A 15,730-nucleotide genomic window follows, 5' to 3' on the forward strand; every position below is an offset into this window, starting at 1 on the left:
CGTACGATGTTGTTGTCCAGCTTCCTATATCTCGGCTGATTATTCGGTTTTTAAAAACGGTACCCAAAAGTTTGAGTGTATCTTTGGCAGTGTGACAAGTTGCACCGACGTGTTGAAACCAAATGTCGTCCATGTCATCCTCTTCAATTTTTGGAAACAAAAACTCGTTGAGCATGTCACGGTAACGCTCGCCATTTTCTGTAGCCGCGGCTCCTCGCTCATTTTCGAGTAAAAATGGCTCGATGATGCCGCCAGACCAAAAACCGCACCAAATAGTGACTCGTTGTAAATGCATTTGCTTCTCTATAGTAACATTTGGTTTTTCTGAGCGCCAAATCCGACAATTTTGCTTATTGACATAGCCACCGATGTGAAAATGAGCTTCATCAGAAAAGATGATTTTTCGATAAAAATGCTCATTTTCGGTCAAACGATTTTCTGCCCATTGAGCGAACCGTATAGCGTCCCATTTCGTAAATGTCAAACCTTTAAGTAAATTATGAACACATTTGACATGTCATTTGTGTTACCATTGTCAAAAAATAGGTGGTTCAAAAAGCAAACGCTATATGGCCCACCCTGTAGGTGTCTCTTTTGAAAGACGATGTAAATATATTAAAAACAAAACTCGGTTTTAAAAAAGCTATCAAACTACTTTTTTTGCCTGAATACTTAAATACCAAAAAAATATTTCGTTTTGAAAATAGTGAACATGATTTCAAATGAAAAAGGATCCTACTTTCCTTAAATGCCCAAAAATATTAAAAAAAAATGTTTACACCATTCGAATTAGGCTACGACGATGATATTTGCCTTACCAGTTGCGTTCATAATTCGTATTACAAATTTTCAAAATTAATTTCTCTTCTATCTTCTTTCATATTACCGCTCTTAACTTACAGAATGTAAAAACAGGCCCACAAATTTATTATCATAGAAATCTACATAGGTTTAGGCAAATAAGTTCCTTTTTGCTTATGGAAATCGCTTCCTCTCACAAAAGTATCAAAATCATAGGACTTACAATACGGAAATATTTCTTCGTTGCTCCTACAAATAATTGAAATATTGGGTTGTTGTTGTAGTAGGCCCTGACAGCTGGCATTTGTTTACCAATTTAATTTTAGTTTTTAAATCAAAGCTAATAAATAAATACAAATACTAATGAAAAATTTAATATTGTGGCAAGATATGAGAGCACAATAAGTTGAATTAGTTGAAAAGGACTCTTAGCATTTTGAGAGTCAATCACACTTGTAAACAGTGTTGCCAACGCCAATAAATCTGAGTCGCTAGGGCTAATATCAAAAGTCGCTAACTCCATCAGAGGCGGATCCTAAATTTAATTCTGACAGGTGCACAAGAGGCCAGCTGCAGACTTAAAATTTTTGGATGAATAATAATTAAACCAGTAATACCAACTCTATTGAAATTTCAGATCAACGGAAGTTAGTTTCAATCTCCTGAAATATTGGGTTTTTTCATTATGATTCGATAAATCTACTAAATTTTCTAACGCTTTGTTAACTTGTGTCTGAAAAACATTCGTATCTTTAAAATATCATTGGAAAGCATGAGTGATTCAAGCAATGTTGAAAAAGTTATTTACGAAGTTGATCCAGTACTGGATTCAAATGGAAATTTAAAAATTTATAAAATTAATAATATTAACTATTACGCTTTTATAATAAAACCAGGCAAATCATATAACAATTTACTATACTATTATTAATTAAAGTCTTGAAATGGATTTATAACATATATTTAAGCATAGCAAAGAAAAAGTGGCATAAAAAAGCTACGCGTTAAGGGGGAACACCACTGTGACAGCCAAAGAAATAAGTGATTTTTTTTAGGGGGAAAATGAAGGAATTTGTGGATTGGATTTTTTTATTTTATTAAGTGTCCATTAAAGACTGTCATCCTAATTTTTTATGGAAAAATATTAATTTATAAAAAAAGTTATAAACAATCTCGTGGAGTATTTCCTCCTCCATGGTCGCATCGATTACTCAAAAACGGATCATTTGGAATTAAAAATTGAAAGTGCTTGTTAATTTGTATAAATGTAGTTATCGTTGTACGTACGGAATTTCGAAAATTTTCATATGAAAAAAATGGCGACGGATTGCGTTATTTTATCTATAGTCAGTAAATTATTACTCTAGAGTATGGAAGGTAAAGGGCATTCACGTGTAATCAAGTTGACAGAAAAGTATCTATTGCCTAAAACGGTTTTGATTTGCTCTCCAAAAGTCGCCAGATAAGTCGCTAAATAATTTTTGTCGTCAAAACTTTTTTTTTGTCGCCAAGACTCAAGCAAAAGTCGTCAATTCTAGCGACAAAGTCGCTAAATTGGCAACACTGCTTGTAAAGTTACACACAATCACAAAATTTGTAACGTTATTTATTATTTTAATGATCGGTGGAATCAGAGGATGTGCGCGCATAAATATTTGGTTGGGAAAAATGCTCTGCTAGCAAACAGAAATATGTAGCTGGCAATGCTCTACAACTTGCACAGTGGCTTCCAAACTATTTCCGCGGAGTGTGTCTTTGCTAATCATAAACTACAACTTTGATTTGGAAGTTTTGGTACAGTACGAAGAAAAACGCTAAAACAGGCGTTTCCACATAAATTAATAACATCAAGGTTTCCACATTTTATATATTATTTTATTTATTTTCTTTGTAGAAATGTAACTTAATAATAAGTACATCAACATTCATTCACTTGAAACTAACGGTATGAGTGTATTTGCAGGTGTGCGGACATGCATGGTTAGCATGGGTCGCCTTGCTTATTTTATGACTGTGTGTGTACGTTTGCTCATTAATATTACATTTAACTAGAGATTAAAAAATAAAATTTAAAAGTCATACGCTCGCATGAAGGGCATGGATTCGCTTATAACTGATACAGATGAATTTTTTCTTTTTGGAAATTTTAAGTTCTTATTATTAATGCTCTACTTAAAAGTAAATAATTAAATTCTAATGATCACATAATTAATGGACATACACTTACTATACATACATATACACATGTCTATTTACGATCTATAAGCTAAACGACTTAACTAATTGCAGATTGCGAATGAGTTCCGCACTTTTGCACTTTTACAGAAGACAATTCTCCAGCGCCACGCTCTCCATTTGCGCTAATAGTTCGACTTGGCCTATTTTAGGATATAAAGCAGGGTTATTTTTACATCGGACGTGAAAATGTGTATGCGTACGTTACTGGAACCAGTTTCAATTCAGCCGAAGCCCATCAGGTATTTGGGCAGGTACGTGATGGACGAAATGAGGCTATAACTAGACGTTGAGGATGCAAGAATATTTGTGTGGGAATATTTATTTGAATTTGTTTTTTTATTTACGATAATTTCAAATGTATATAATTCAAGAGTATATATGTATATGTACATTTTTGTATTCACATTTGTGTTCGTTTTATTTTCAAGCAACCACAAACCCGTTTAAAACGCATTAATTCATCCGATATCGGGTAATTGAATATACTTTTACATCTATAAATCGAGTAAACAAAAAAAAACATAGTAGATATGTATAAGCAAAGCATCCTCACCACGCCCCTTAGCGCGTAAATATGTAAAGTGCATCTGGCACCGTCCACTTCTCAGTGGTTGTGACTTCCTCTGCTGTGTTCTCCTCACTGGAGGGGTGTTTCGTTTTCGTTTTCATTTTCGTTATTGGTGTTATTCGTGCATTTTGTGTGCCAATTGCCGTTACACAAGCAATAATAGCAGTTCCATATTGTGTGATGTGTCGTGTGTATTTTGTCGGTCCAAACACCATTTGTAGGATATTAAAGCATTATAATTAATAAGTGAAATGTGTTAATTTTTGCTAAAATATTTCATATTTTTACTTTTTAAATGGACTTTCTTGCGCTACAAAACAGATAAGCTACGATTTTGATGAGCAAATACTTAAGGGGTAACACCACTGTAGAAATTTCAAAAAATTGATTTTTTTTTATAAGCTTAAAAAATTCTTTGAACCTTTTAAAATACAGAACAAAAAGTTTTATACGTTACCGAAGTTTATTTCATAAATATATTATTTTAAGCTTTTAACAAAGCGTTAGTGACTACTACCTAACGACTTCTCCAAATTTCCAAACTTTAAACGCGTTTTTCTCAAAACACGTTTTCTGAAATTGGCACGCAGCATAACTCAAACAATTTTAAATATTTTTAATCAGGTTTTTCACTACGTCTGTATAATAACCTTCTTAAGAGAAGAGCGTAGGGGATTTTCGATAGATTAATTTAAACGATTGTTATAATTATTTAAGTGCCGTTTTTTTAATCCAAAATAGAGTTTTTTCCTTCAAATGCTTGCTAATTCCACAAAAATAAATATTTTTTAAATCCCCTACGTGTTTCTCTAGCTATTCTTATCTATATTAAGAAAAAAAATGTTTCTTTGTTCCAGATTAAAATTTGCGCCCTCTGTGCTGCGTGCCGCGGAGCTCCTTCAAGAGAAACCACATTACAAAAATGTCTCCAATGCCGCCATTTTGTAAAATTTTTCGATCAAACTTTGTAGTTTTGTATTTTAGTATATAAGTAATAACTTCCCAAATCAGAGTGATTGTTTCCCCTTTCCTTCTATACAAAAAAATTCTTTAAAAATCGTGTTTATTTTACGCGTGTACAGTGGTGTTACCCCTTAAGGTGTAGATGATGGAGGAAATGTTATAAATTAGTTACTACATGAGCTGATTATTGCATAATCTATATGTACGTATGTATGTAGGTACTTAAGCATTCGTTCAATTTATTACATTGGAAATAGCTGCATATGTCGAAGTAACTGCTGAAACACTATAAAATAATCAAAGATCGAGAGTTGCAAATAATATTGTATATGTGTACATGTGTATGTGTACGTATATATGTACAGTGAAGAAAGACAAGCATTGGTTAGTGGCAGACTGAGAACACAAGCCAAAGTTTTTTGAAAGGTTTCCTAAGTGACAGATAAGCAGAGTTAGTATGAATATTCAAAAACGAGTACGACTACTTGGATGTATTCTAGAAACATAAAATTTTACTTGTTTGCCAATATCTAAAACTCTTTTTCCAATACACAAACGTTTAAGAGCCAATCCCAATTACAAAAAACTGACATCAGACGCAACAATTTTCGATTCTTGAAAAAGTTGTGTGTTCACACAAATATATGTACGTACGAGCTTGTTAAACCACGATACAGCCATGACTTCCATGATTTCGACGACCCGTCATCGACCTTCGCCTCGACGTCTTGGCAAAAGTGCCGTCGGTCATGCGAACGCCCACTCTTGCAATCGCACAACATTCGTTTCCGGCATTCCGCATCGCAAACCGGCCGTATAGGTGAGTTTTTCCAGTAATTTCTGCAAAGTATCAGAAGATATTGGAATGGCAAAAATGTAAATATTCTAAAATAAATATCAAATGCAAGTTTCGCTGCGGTCCTAGTTATAATTTTTAAGTGTTTATCCTTAGATCATTGGCTTAAAATTTACGTCAAACATCTCAAATCTTTCATCTCAAGGAGATATCAACTTATTACAAAATATATGTACTAGGCCGGGTCGATTTGTGGGGAGGCAAAAAAATCGCCCATTGCTCTGTGAAAATCATATTCTAGGGATCAAAATAAGAAACTTTGCCGAAGGAACCATACCTCTAAAACGAGTTCTGATGTCCTCCAATTTGGGTCGAACTTTTTAGTTTCTTTTCTCATGTAAAGGCCAAAAATGGTGATATTTTGAAATGATTGTATGGGGAACCCTCCAGGGGGTGTGCCACTGGCATGGGTGGATCGGCCGTCCAAAGTTGTGGGGGTCGTTCACACATTTGGACTCGATTGGAGCACTCTAAATGGGTCAAAGTGGGATTTTTCGTTCGACCCAAATGGGAGGACATCAGAATTCGTTTTAGAGGTATGGTTTCTTCGGAAAAGTTTCTTATTTTGATCCCCAGAATACGATTTTCACAGAGCAATAGGCGATTTTTAAATCGACCCGCCCTAATATGTATTTGATGTCAAATTTCCATTGCGTGAGCAGTGGAGCAATCCCGAGTGCATTCAAGGAAGTTTGACAGATATTTGCTTTATCGATGGGCCCAAGAATGAAATGGGTTCTGGAGCCGGATGGCACTTAAACGATGGTAATAAGTATCGTTACGCTATGGGAGGAATGGCAACTGTTTTCCAAACGAAAACTGAAAGTAGCAGAATGGATAATTAGAGGAGAGGGAACGGTAAACAGATTGGAGTCATTAGTGACAGTCAGACTGCAGCCTGGAGAACGCAAAGCAAACCTTAAAGATTGTTCGAGAATGTAATTAATTCTGTAACTAGACAAGCTTGTATCAAGACACTGCGGTGTTCAAGGAAATGAAATTGCCGATGAATTTGGCCAACTGTGGATCAGCGGTAACCCCACAGGGATGCGCCAGCCAATAATCGGAATCAGTTCTGCAGGAATCATGATAAACGATATGTATATAAAGAGGATTGAACGATTATGTATATAAAGAGGGTTGGCCCGGTCAAGAACGCTGCAGAACTGCCAAGTGTTTTGTGACAAGCCCGAACAGAAAACTGTCGAAGTTTCTTCTAAAAAGACGTTCGATTGATGGTCGGTATTATTACAGGACACAATCCATGGGTTCAGCATATGACCACCATTGGAATCATTAAAGACCCGATTTACCTGTTTTGCTTAGCAAGGCTCTAGCCTGCATTTTTGGTTCCGATGTCATGAGAACGAGTAAAATTCGTTCTCTCAAAATGGAGGATATGTTTAAATTTACCACACAGGTCTAGCTACTTCTATATCTCTATTCTAATCCTATTCTTTTGCTTCTGTTACTTCTCTCCTTTCCTCCTTAACAATTTACCCTTTCAAGCTACAATCGGTTTTTTAACTTGAGTGTTTTAGGAATTACCAAATGTCTCGGTGCTTTTTGGCTCGACTTTCCAAATTTCAATTTGAATTAGAAATTTAGAATCAAATAGAAATAAATTAGCTAATTTCATCAAGAATGACAGCATACAATATTGCGCCATTAAGTGGAAAGAAAGCGGAATTGTAGAAGTGTGCCTACTGGACATGAACAGGATTATGCCTCAATCGATATATAATTAAAGAATAATGTGGTTTTGAGTGTCATATCGGCTTGATTATGAAGAACTTAGGTTCGAACACTCCTTCTGATATTAGCCATCTTTATAGCAAACCTGGCATGTCATTTCCAGCACAAAAAAAGAAAGAAACTATTATTTTCAAAAAAAACTATATATAACTGTAGTTCATGGTAGCTGGAAGCCAGTTCCGAGCCAAATAGTAAGAAATCTCTTTATCTTTAGTGATAATCATGTTGCAAAAAGAGTTTTGGTGCTCTCATTGACATGTGCTGCTCTCCGCCGCCGAATTCGGCAGGAAATGGTTAAAACCTTAAAAAACAAAGAACACTCCGCTTAGATCCCAGGCTAAGGAACTATAATGTTTTCTGTAAAATAATTCATTCATGTGCAATGTGCCATAAGCCACTCAGAGCATGTGCATCTAAAGCTGGAGAAAAATGGAACCAACGCACGGCGCATTGAATCTTCACATAAACGTGACCGAAATGAGATCGGAAACAATAACACACCATATGCCTTTACGAATGAGAGATCGACTGTCGTCACTCGGTATCCGTTTTGCTTAAAAGCAAGTTTGAAAATTTAGAGGCAATTTCACTTAGATTAAATCAGGTGGCGAGTCTTTTTTAGAATAGCTTGTTGAGATTTAAGTGAGCCTAAGTTTGCCACTACTTTTAGCGCCTTATACTTCTACCGCCAACCTATCTAGTATTTGTAGTGACGTTATTTGGTTGACCTATTCTGTCAAGAAGACTAGTCACAAATCTATCACAAAGTAGAAGCAAGATAATCACCTGTCAAACTTACTTATAATACAAATCAAACAATTCTTGATTATTCGCCATCTCGTCAATTAAATTGCTCCAGTCCAACGGCCGGAGTGCCTTCATATTATACGTCGCACGTGTGGTATACAATTTATACCATATAGGATAATCGTACAGGTTTGCTTCCTTCAAATTCATGATCCATGACTCGTGATCTATTACCAGACGAGTGGTAGTGTCATGATCACCATCCACATAGTAGATGCGATAACCCGGATTCAGGTCATAGTAAGGAGAAACCGATGGCCCAATATACGCGATACTAGTGGGATGGCCTATAAGAGGAAATATATTAGATTCCCAAAGTGGTAGAAAAAACATTTTACTCACTGAGGTCATGTGGATCGTAGAACATTTCAAATTCATCAAAGTGGGTGTGTCCATAGAACTGAGCGGTAATAGTGCTCTCGTATCGTGAAATGATGCGATAGAAGTTGCGCGACCATACCTTCAAACAATCTGGATGACCTGGTGGTATGTGACCTATCACATGCACTTTTTCGTTTGAGAACTCAGCACTTTGTAGCTCATAAATGAACCATTGCAGTTCGGTTGCAGGATCTGTGGAGTTTAGTAGCAGCCACCTGGAAAAGAGTGAAGTGAATAAGCAATTAAAGCAAACCGGAAACGAGTAAATTCCTATTAGCACTCACCAATTCTTATTATTGCAATAATTCATATTGAGAGAAATAATACGGAAACCAGGTCGTACCAGCACTGAATAGAAAGCGCCACGTCGCACAGTATGAGAAACGCTCTGCGGCAGCCATCGACGCCATTGCACATCCAACTCGTCATATAGCCACGATATGGAGATATCCACTTGGTTCACATATGGTGGCGGAAAACTATTCACCGGCGCACTTTCGTGATTGCCCAACGCTGGAAAGATAGGCACACCAGGAAACTTCTCAGTCATTTGACGCACTGTTTCTTTAATGATTTCCAAATTCTCTTCTTTGGTTTGATTCCAAACATCGTGTGGTGGCAGATCACCCGTCCACAGTATGTAATCAATGTCCTTGTGCGTATCCGCAATGTGTTCCAACAAGTTGTCCACCGTGCGTTTCGGAGTATCACATTTACGGTAATCACCCCATTTGCCAGCCGCATCGTTTGGATTGGACGGTCGACCACTACTCAGGCGACAACATAATGGCTCGTTGCAATTGGCATTAGAGCCTTCAACATAATGGGGATCGTAATGGGTGTCTGAGATGTGTAGCACCTTGAAGAACGGGGCCGCTTCCTTTGGCATGTCCAACTCTGTGACTAGTGGTTTTGGTACCGGTGGAAATATCACCTCCCACTCGTGGTATGGATTGTATACGTCACCGCAAGCATCTCCTATCACAAAACTGCAAATCTCATCAGGCCCAAGATTGACACGCTGCAGAACGTAAATCACTTCACTGCCGAAAAGTGTGGAGACGCCTTCACAAACACGTGAACTTTGTATATTGAGATTAACACAAAACTCATAAATCAATTTGATAATCTCCGTTTCCGTCTTGCCAGCACGGATGTAGTGCTGTAAGAGGCCAGCACCAGCCTTACATGCGGTGCAAGACACTTTTGACATTACGCTATTCTCGATCTCGAATGCCACTTGCTTAAGGTTGAAAAGTTTCAGCGCCTTGTCGACGAAGGGCGGGAAATTGAGTCCATCCGGAGTGGTGTCATACCAAAGCATGCGAGCCATTGTGTCATTGCGCTTGAGCTGTCGCAATCGCTCCAAGAACACCTCATCGCTCGGACCCGGGTCAGGGTTGGTGCGGTTAGGGAACTTTTGCAGTTCTACATGTGGTGTAATGCTTCGTGGTGCCAAATGTATTTCCCAGTTGTCTTCTGGCAGAGTCCAATTGATTACCTTACGGTTTGTGTTGAAGACAAAGGGAAAGCCTACATTCAAAGAAATTAAAATAAATATCAGTTTCAATCACTAAATAAATATTTAAACTTCTGCTTTACTCCTTTCTAGAGATAGTTACCTTGTGCCACGTGCGTGAGACTCACACTCACCAATATGACCGAGATGAGGACACGCCATCGGGAAGCGTGCCAGCGTTGTGTCATATTGAAAGAACTTTTCTGACTAAAGCGACTAGGCCAAGTTTTCGCACCAATCTGCCGCTAATCTCAAACAAAATTTCAAGGAACTAATTGTTCTATAACGCTGCGTATGTGCGACCTGTAATACGGAGAAACAGAAATAGATCTCTGTTAAAGGGAATTCGTTTTAATAATAAATAAAATTTTAATATTTTTAGAACTGATAACTTTACAGCAAAGCAAAAATTTATAAAAATGTAGTTTTGCCGCTCATTCAATGTAATTACGAAAGTTTAATTGAAAACGCGAAGCAAAGAGCAATTAAAGTTCAAACGAAACTTGCTAAAGCAAGAAGAAGAAGAAGAAGATAATATACATACATACATACGTACATAAAACTAATCAAGCACCAAACGGGTGTTGAGTGCCGTTACACTTGAAAATCAGTTGCAGTTATTACTCAAGCAACGACGCTTCGCCTTTCTTCTAACCTCTTCCTTCCTATCTGCACTCGAGCCACGCTATTGCATAAGCCATCTAAACTATTGGGCTACTACTTATACTCGTACATAGTAGTTTCTGCCCCGTCATCAATTGTAGTTGACCAGGCAACGGAAGAGGCAGATAAACAGCGATTATGCACCAGATAAGCGGCGATGCCACCTCAGCTGCTGGAGCGAAGATGCTAAGGTGAGATTTCCCTAAAGTTTCGGAATATTTTCCAAACTACTTTTTGAGCTGCTTGTCAGCAATGAATTGCATAATTCTGGTGGCAAGCGAAAAGTACTTAAACGGTAAAAATTTATTTGAGAATAGTTGACCTGAATAAAATGGTTGGTTGTGTAAACTTTGTGGGTGTGAAAAGTTGTTTTGAAGGCAAATAATGTTTTTTGAAGAATATTGAGTTGTGTATTTACGTGTGCTTTGATTTGAATATCTTATGTGACATAACCAATTTTTTAATTTGTGAAAGCACCGCAACTTTTTGTGGTGAGGCATCCCAATGAGCATATATAGGGTGTTTTTTGTTTAAGTGTTTAAGAACTTAAAATGATAACACTAAACAGAATAATTCTTGGAATGAAGTTCTTTTTATTATAAGCATTTTTTGGCCGCCGTAGCCGAATGGGTTTGTGTGTGAGTACCATTCGGAATTCAGAGAGAGAACGTAGGTTCGAATCTTGGTGAAACACCAAAATTAAAAGAAAAAGAAAAACATTTTTCTAATAGCGGTCGCCCCTCGGCAGGCAATGGCAAACCTCCGAGTGTATTTCTGCCATGAAAAAGCTCCTCATAAAAAATATCTGCCGTTCGGAGTCGGCTTGAAACTGTAGGTCCCTCCATTTGTGGAACAACATCAAGACGCACGCCACAAATAGGAGGAGGAGCTCGGCCAAACACCCAAAAATGGTGTACGCGCCAATTATTTATTTTTTTTTATTTTTATTTTTTGTTTTTTGAAAATGATATCCGGAATGTCCGCAGCGGCTAGGAGTCGATTGTTAAGCGCGATGTATGGCAAGTAATGCCGTCTTGTTGGAACTCTTTTTTGTTTTTTTTTTTTTTTTTTTTTGTCGGGACAACTAGCAAGTGCAGCACTCAGACATTAATTGAGTCCATTGTACTACACTTGGATTCCCTTTTAATTTTCTTTAAATCTACCCGATCTCCTAAGAAATCTGAGAAGATCTTGTGGTGCCAAGGAGCCAAGATGGTCGCTTCTTAACACATCAGTGCCAAAGACCTCAAACCTGATTCGGGCGAAGGCGGGGCAGACACACAGGAAGTGGTCCGCCGTCTTATCCTCCTCTTCACAAGCTGGGCAGAGTACACTGTCTGAGATGCCCAACCTTTCCATGTGCTTCGCCCACAGAAAGTGGCCCGTCATCAGTCCAACCAGCCGTCTGCACTCCCCTCTGCTTAATGACAGAAGGGTTTGCGACAGTCGATCGGACATGACAGGTAACATCAGTTTTGTCCATCTGCAGCCTCTCTCAGCCTGCCAAGCTCGCTTGTGGGTAGTAGTTACCCATTTGCTAACCGTGGCCGTGATGGCCGCAGAGGGGAGTGGCAAAGTGGGCTCTGGGCCAAAGAAGTTGGCTTCAGAGCCCATCTTAGCTAAGGAGTCAGAGGTCTCGTTACCCGCGATACCCACGTGTCCCGGGACCCATGTTAGCATCAGGCTATTATGTCTACCGACATAGTTCAGCCTGGATTTACAGGACTTCACTACCCCTGATGTGGTTTGAGGGCTGTCTAAGGCCATAAGCGCTGCTTGGCGCTCGCTGCAGACACATATAGATCTGCCTCTCCATCGTTTTTCCACAACAAAGTTCATCGCTTCTTGAACTGCATACACCTCCGCTTGAAACACAGATGCATGCATTCCAAGAGCAAAGTGCAGTTTTGTCCCGCTGGATTCCACGTAGACCCCAGAGCCGGAGCCATGCTCGGTCCTGGAGCCATCCGTAAAAATGCGAAAACAGTGTTTGCCGGGCTCATTTTCTGAGTCTCCCCACAACTGAGCCTCTGGTAGCACTACACTGTATCTCTTTTCAAGTACGACTCTTGATGGCATTGAGTCAAGGGGCATGGAGAGAATCGTTGGATCGATATCCATGCCTTCTCTGTGTTCCAATGCCGGACAAGGGCCGTACCAGTTCCCACTGTGTTTCAGTCTGCAGATGGCCTTCAAGGCCTCTCCTCGGATGAAAGCATCAAGTGGTGGTAAACCAATCAGAGCATCTAGTGCCGGGCCTGAAGTAGTCGGAAATTGTTGGAACTCAATAGCATGCCTCAATAGCGCTCGCCATTCATCTTAACGGCAGCTTCTCCTCCCCGAAAGAAATTAGGGCCGATGATTCCGTCAGTGCACTATGAACTTCGAGAATAGATTTTTTTTTTTTCAAAGTAAATTGCCGCAATTTCGAAGCATTGTTCTGGCGTTAAACGATTCATGACGACTTGCCAAAGCGTACTGAACAGAAATGTCAACACCGTTTGCCATTATCAGCTGTCAAATTATAATTATTGATATCGATACTTCCCATGCAGCCTATATTAGATGCGGTTTTTTGCTAAAGTATTTAAGATCCTCCCTCGGACAGCTGAATATGAAAATAATACGGGAAAAATTAAATAAGATGGATAAAACTGAATGAGCTACACCGGAAACTGCGGTTTAAAATAAACTTCTACTATAGGTATAAGCCCTTCTTGTAGAAGAAAAAAAATATAGCTAACTACTCAGTTTTTTAATACAACTAACCCGAAAGTTATATTACTTACATGGCCTATAGTTACTATTTGACAATTTTTTTACATATTTTCAAATTTGTTTGCTAGGATTTTCCAGATAGTAATAAAAAGATAGGTAATTTAATGTTGATTTTAAAAAAGTAAAACGGTGTCAAACCGTACCACAATTGAACTAGTAAATTGGGTTTAAGTAATGCCATGTTGAGTTGAGCTCAGGTTGGACACACTTTAAGGTTTGCCGAAATTTTTAGGATATTCAAACTTACTGATTTCTCCAAGAAAAAGCGAACACTTTGCAACTTAACGCGTTGCACGTACCGATAGATAGGAAATCGGCATTTTAGCTGTCCACATCGTGCAATCGTTACTCTTGTTTTTACACTTCAGCACTTTTGAACATTTCTTTGTCATCAGTGCCTTACAGAGTAGGTTTACTTTTTCGATTAATACTATATACCCATCCCTATAGAGTTTTGGTTTCAGAATCCCCAGCTGGATGCAATCGCTTAAATATCTGTCCTCGAGCCACTGTACATCCAGCTTTCCAAAATGGTATAACTCTTTAAAATCACGAAAAATTGAAGGTTCAGCGGGGCTTGCAAAGTTTAGTGTCCCTCACAAGCACAACATCTGCTATTGCACTGAGAATCGGTTAATACAACCTTTGACTACCGAGCCGAGTCTAGTACTGACATACATACTTCAGCTTTTTTGAAGGATATGCTTCTTAATTAAAATATGCATCTATTCGAAAAGTATAAGGCTTTGCTCGAAAATATTAAGAATACGGTCAATAGTCGACATGCAACTTCAGCGCATGGTTTTATAGAAATGGGCATAAGCCAGTCGTTTGGACCATATTTTCTGCTAAAACTAAGACATGTAATATAATGTGGGCGGATATTCTATCTATGAGCGGTCGATTATACAGTGGTGGTGGTTCTTTTTCGCGGTACGAAATTAATCGCTTAACGTTTTAACAATATTGGGAAATATTCTAAATTTATTTTAAAAGTCAATGCTATGTAGCTCAAGTAGTCCGTTTATTGATAATAAGTCAAAAATCATCTTTTATAACGAAGCACATTTTCATCTCGGCGGCTAAGTCAGCAAACAAAACTGCTGCATCTGGGCATCGGAAAACCCGCATGTAATCATTGAGAAGACAATGCATCTTCAGTTTGGTGTGGATCTGAGAACCAATGATGCCATCCTATTTTTTCTGAAAATTCTGCTGGAAACGACATTTCGGTCAGCGATGAGTGCTACAGAGGCATGCCAAATGATTTCTTGTGGCCGGAAATTAAATACATGGACTAGGACGATCTTTGGATAGGGCGGAATGCCACACAGCTCATGTCACATCAGCCATATCGGCAATATTAATTGGTCATCCCGGCGGTGGGATTTGACGCCATTCGATTTTTTTGTGGGGTGCCGTGAAGTACGATGAAATGCCCAAATGTAAGCTCTAAGGATAGGATCGATCTTGTGAAATGAGTTTTTTTTTTTTGAAGAATAAGTAAATTCCTGCCTGATGCATTTTAAAAAACTATCAGTGATAACTTTTTTAGAATTGACAAGTTTTTGTTGTAAATATTTAAGGTAAACTGTTTAGCTGCTTGCCGAAGTCCCATTCACTCGATGCACTGTATCGCATCCCTCAGGTAGGATAGACTAAGCACTTCCGTGCAATTTTGATCGACCTAGAGAAGGGTGTGCATACTGTTCGCTTGGTCGCATTAGTTAATTGTTCCTGGAAAAAACAGGCACTGCTTTCATCTCGTATCTGCAGAACCAATAACACAGTCTAACTTGCGTGGCAAGGGTGACACGGAACTTTAAATGAGAGTAAGAACTATATATATATATATATATATAATTGGCGCGTACTCCTTTTCTGGGTGTTTGGCCGAGCTCCTCCTCCTATTTTTAGTATGCATCTTGATGTTGTTCGACAAATGGAGGGGCCTACAGTTTCAAGCCGACTCCGAACGGACCTTTTTCATGGCAGAAATACACTCGGAGGTTTGCCATTGCCTGCCGAGGGGCGACCGCTTTAGAAAAATGTTTTTCTTAATTTTGGTGTTTCACCGGGATTCGAACCAACGTTTTCTCTGTGAATTCCGAATGGTAGTCACGCACCAACCCATTCGGCTACGGCGGCCGCCATCTACAGGTATGTTGCTACATACGTACAGGTCACATTGTTAAGTAAATAATAAATGTTTCTAATAAAGAAGTCACAATAAGAAATATTTCAATAACAAAAAAATTTACAACAGGAGTTGCATACATAAACAATCAAATTTGCATTATTAGAAGCCAGAATGAGTGAATGAACAAAATTAATGTAACAAATGAATCGATAAGCTGACCAACGACAGACAGACCGTAATTAAAATATGCATTTACGTTGC

The 15,730-nt window shown here is 38.5% G+C and overlaps 1 protein-coding gene across 4 annotated transcripts in view; it reads right to left on the minus strand.

The window, feature by feature from the left end:
* Positions 1-2,654: 2,654 nt before the first annotated feature.
* LOC129243943 (sphingomyelin phosphodiesterase) overlaps positions 2,655-15,730 on the minus strand; it is a 56,242-nt gene continuing 43,166 nt past the window's right edge. Inside the window, exons 2-8 of one of the 4 annotated variants that reach the window (XM_054881429.1) lie at positions 9,992-10,191; positions 8,654-9,902; positions 8,331-8,584; positions 7,981-8,275; positions 5,225-5,410; positions 3,240-3,318; positions 2,655-3,179 (exon numbers count right to left, since the gene is read on the minus strand). In XM_054881429.1, coding sequence (XP_054737404.1) covers positions 3,261-3,318; positions 5,225-5,410; positions 7,981-8,275; positions 8,331-8,584; positions 8,654-9,902; positions 9,992-10,076 — 2,127 coding nt within the window. In that variant the 5' untranslated portion in view covers positions 10,077-10,191 and the 3' untranslated portion in view covers positions 2,655-3,179; positions 3,240-3,260. Of the gene's footprint in view, positions 3,319-3,342; positions 3,680-4,816; positions 4,857-5,224; positions 5,411-7,980; positions 8,276-8,330; positions 8,585-8,653; positions 9,903-9,991; positions 10,192-15,730 lie in introns of those variants that run through there. The other 3 variants (XM_054881430.1, XM_054881428.1, XM_054881427.1) reach the window with 3 other exon arrangements.

The sequence above is a fragment of the Anastrepha obliqua genome, chromosome 4 (assembly GCF_027943255.1).
Source record: "Anastrepha obliqua isolate idAnaObli1 chromosome 4, idAnaObli1_1.0, whole genome shotgun sequence".
Lineage (NCBI taxonomy): Eukaryota > Metazoa > Arthropoda > Insecta > Diptera > Tephritidae > Anastrepha > Anastrepha obliqua.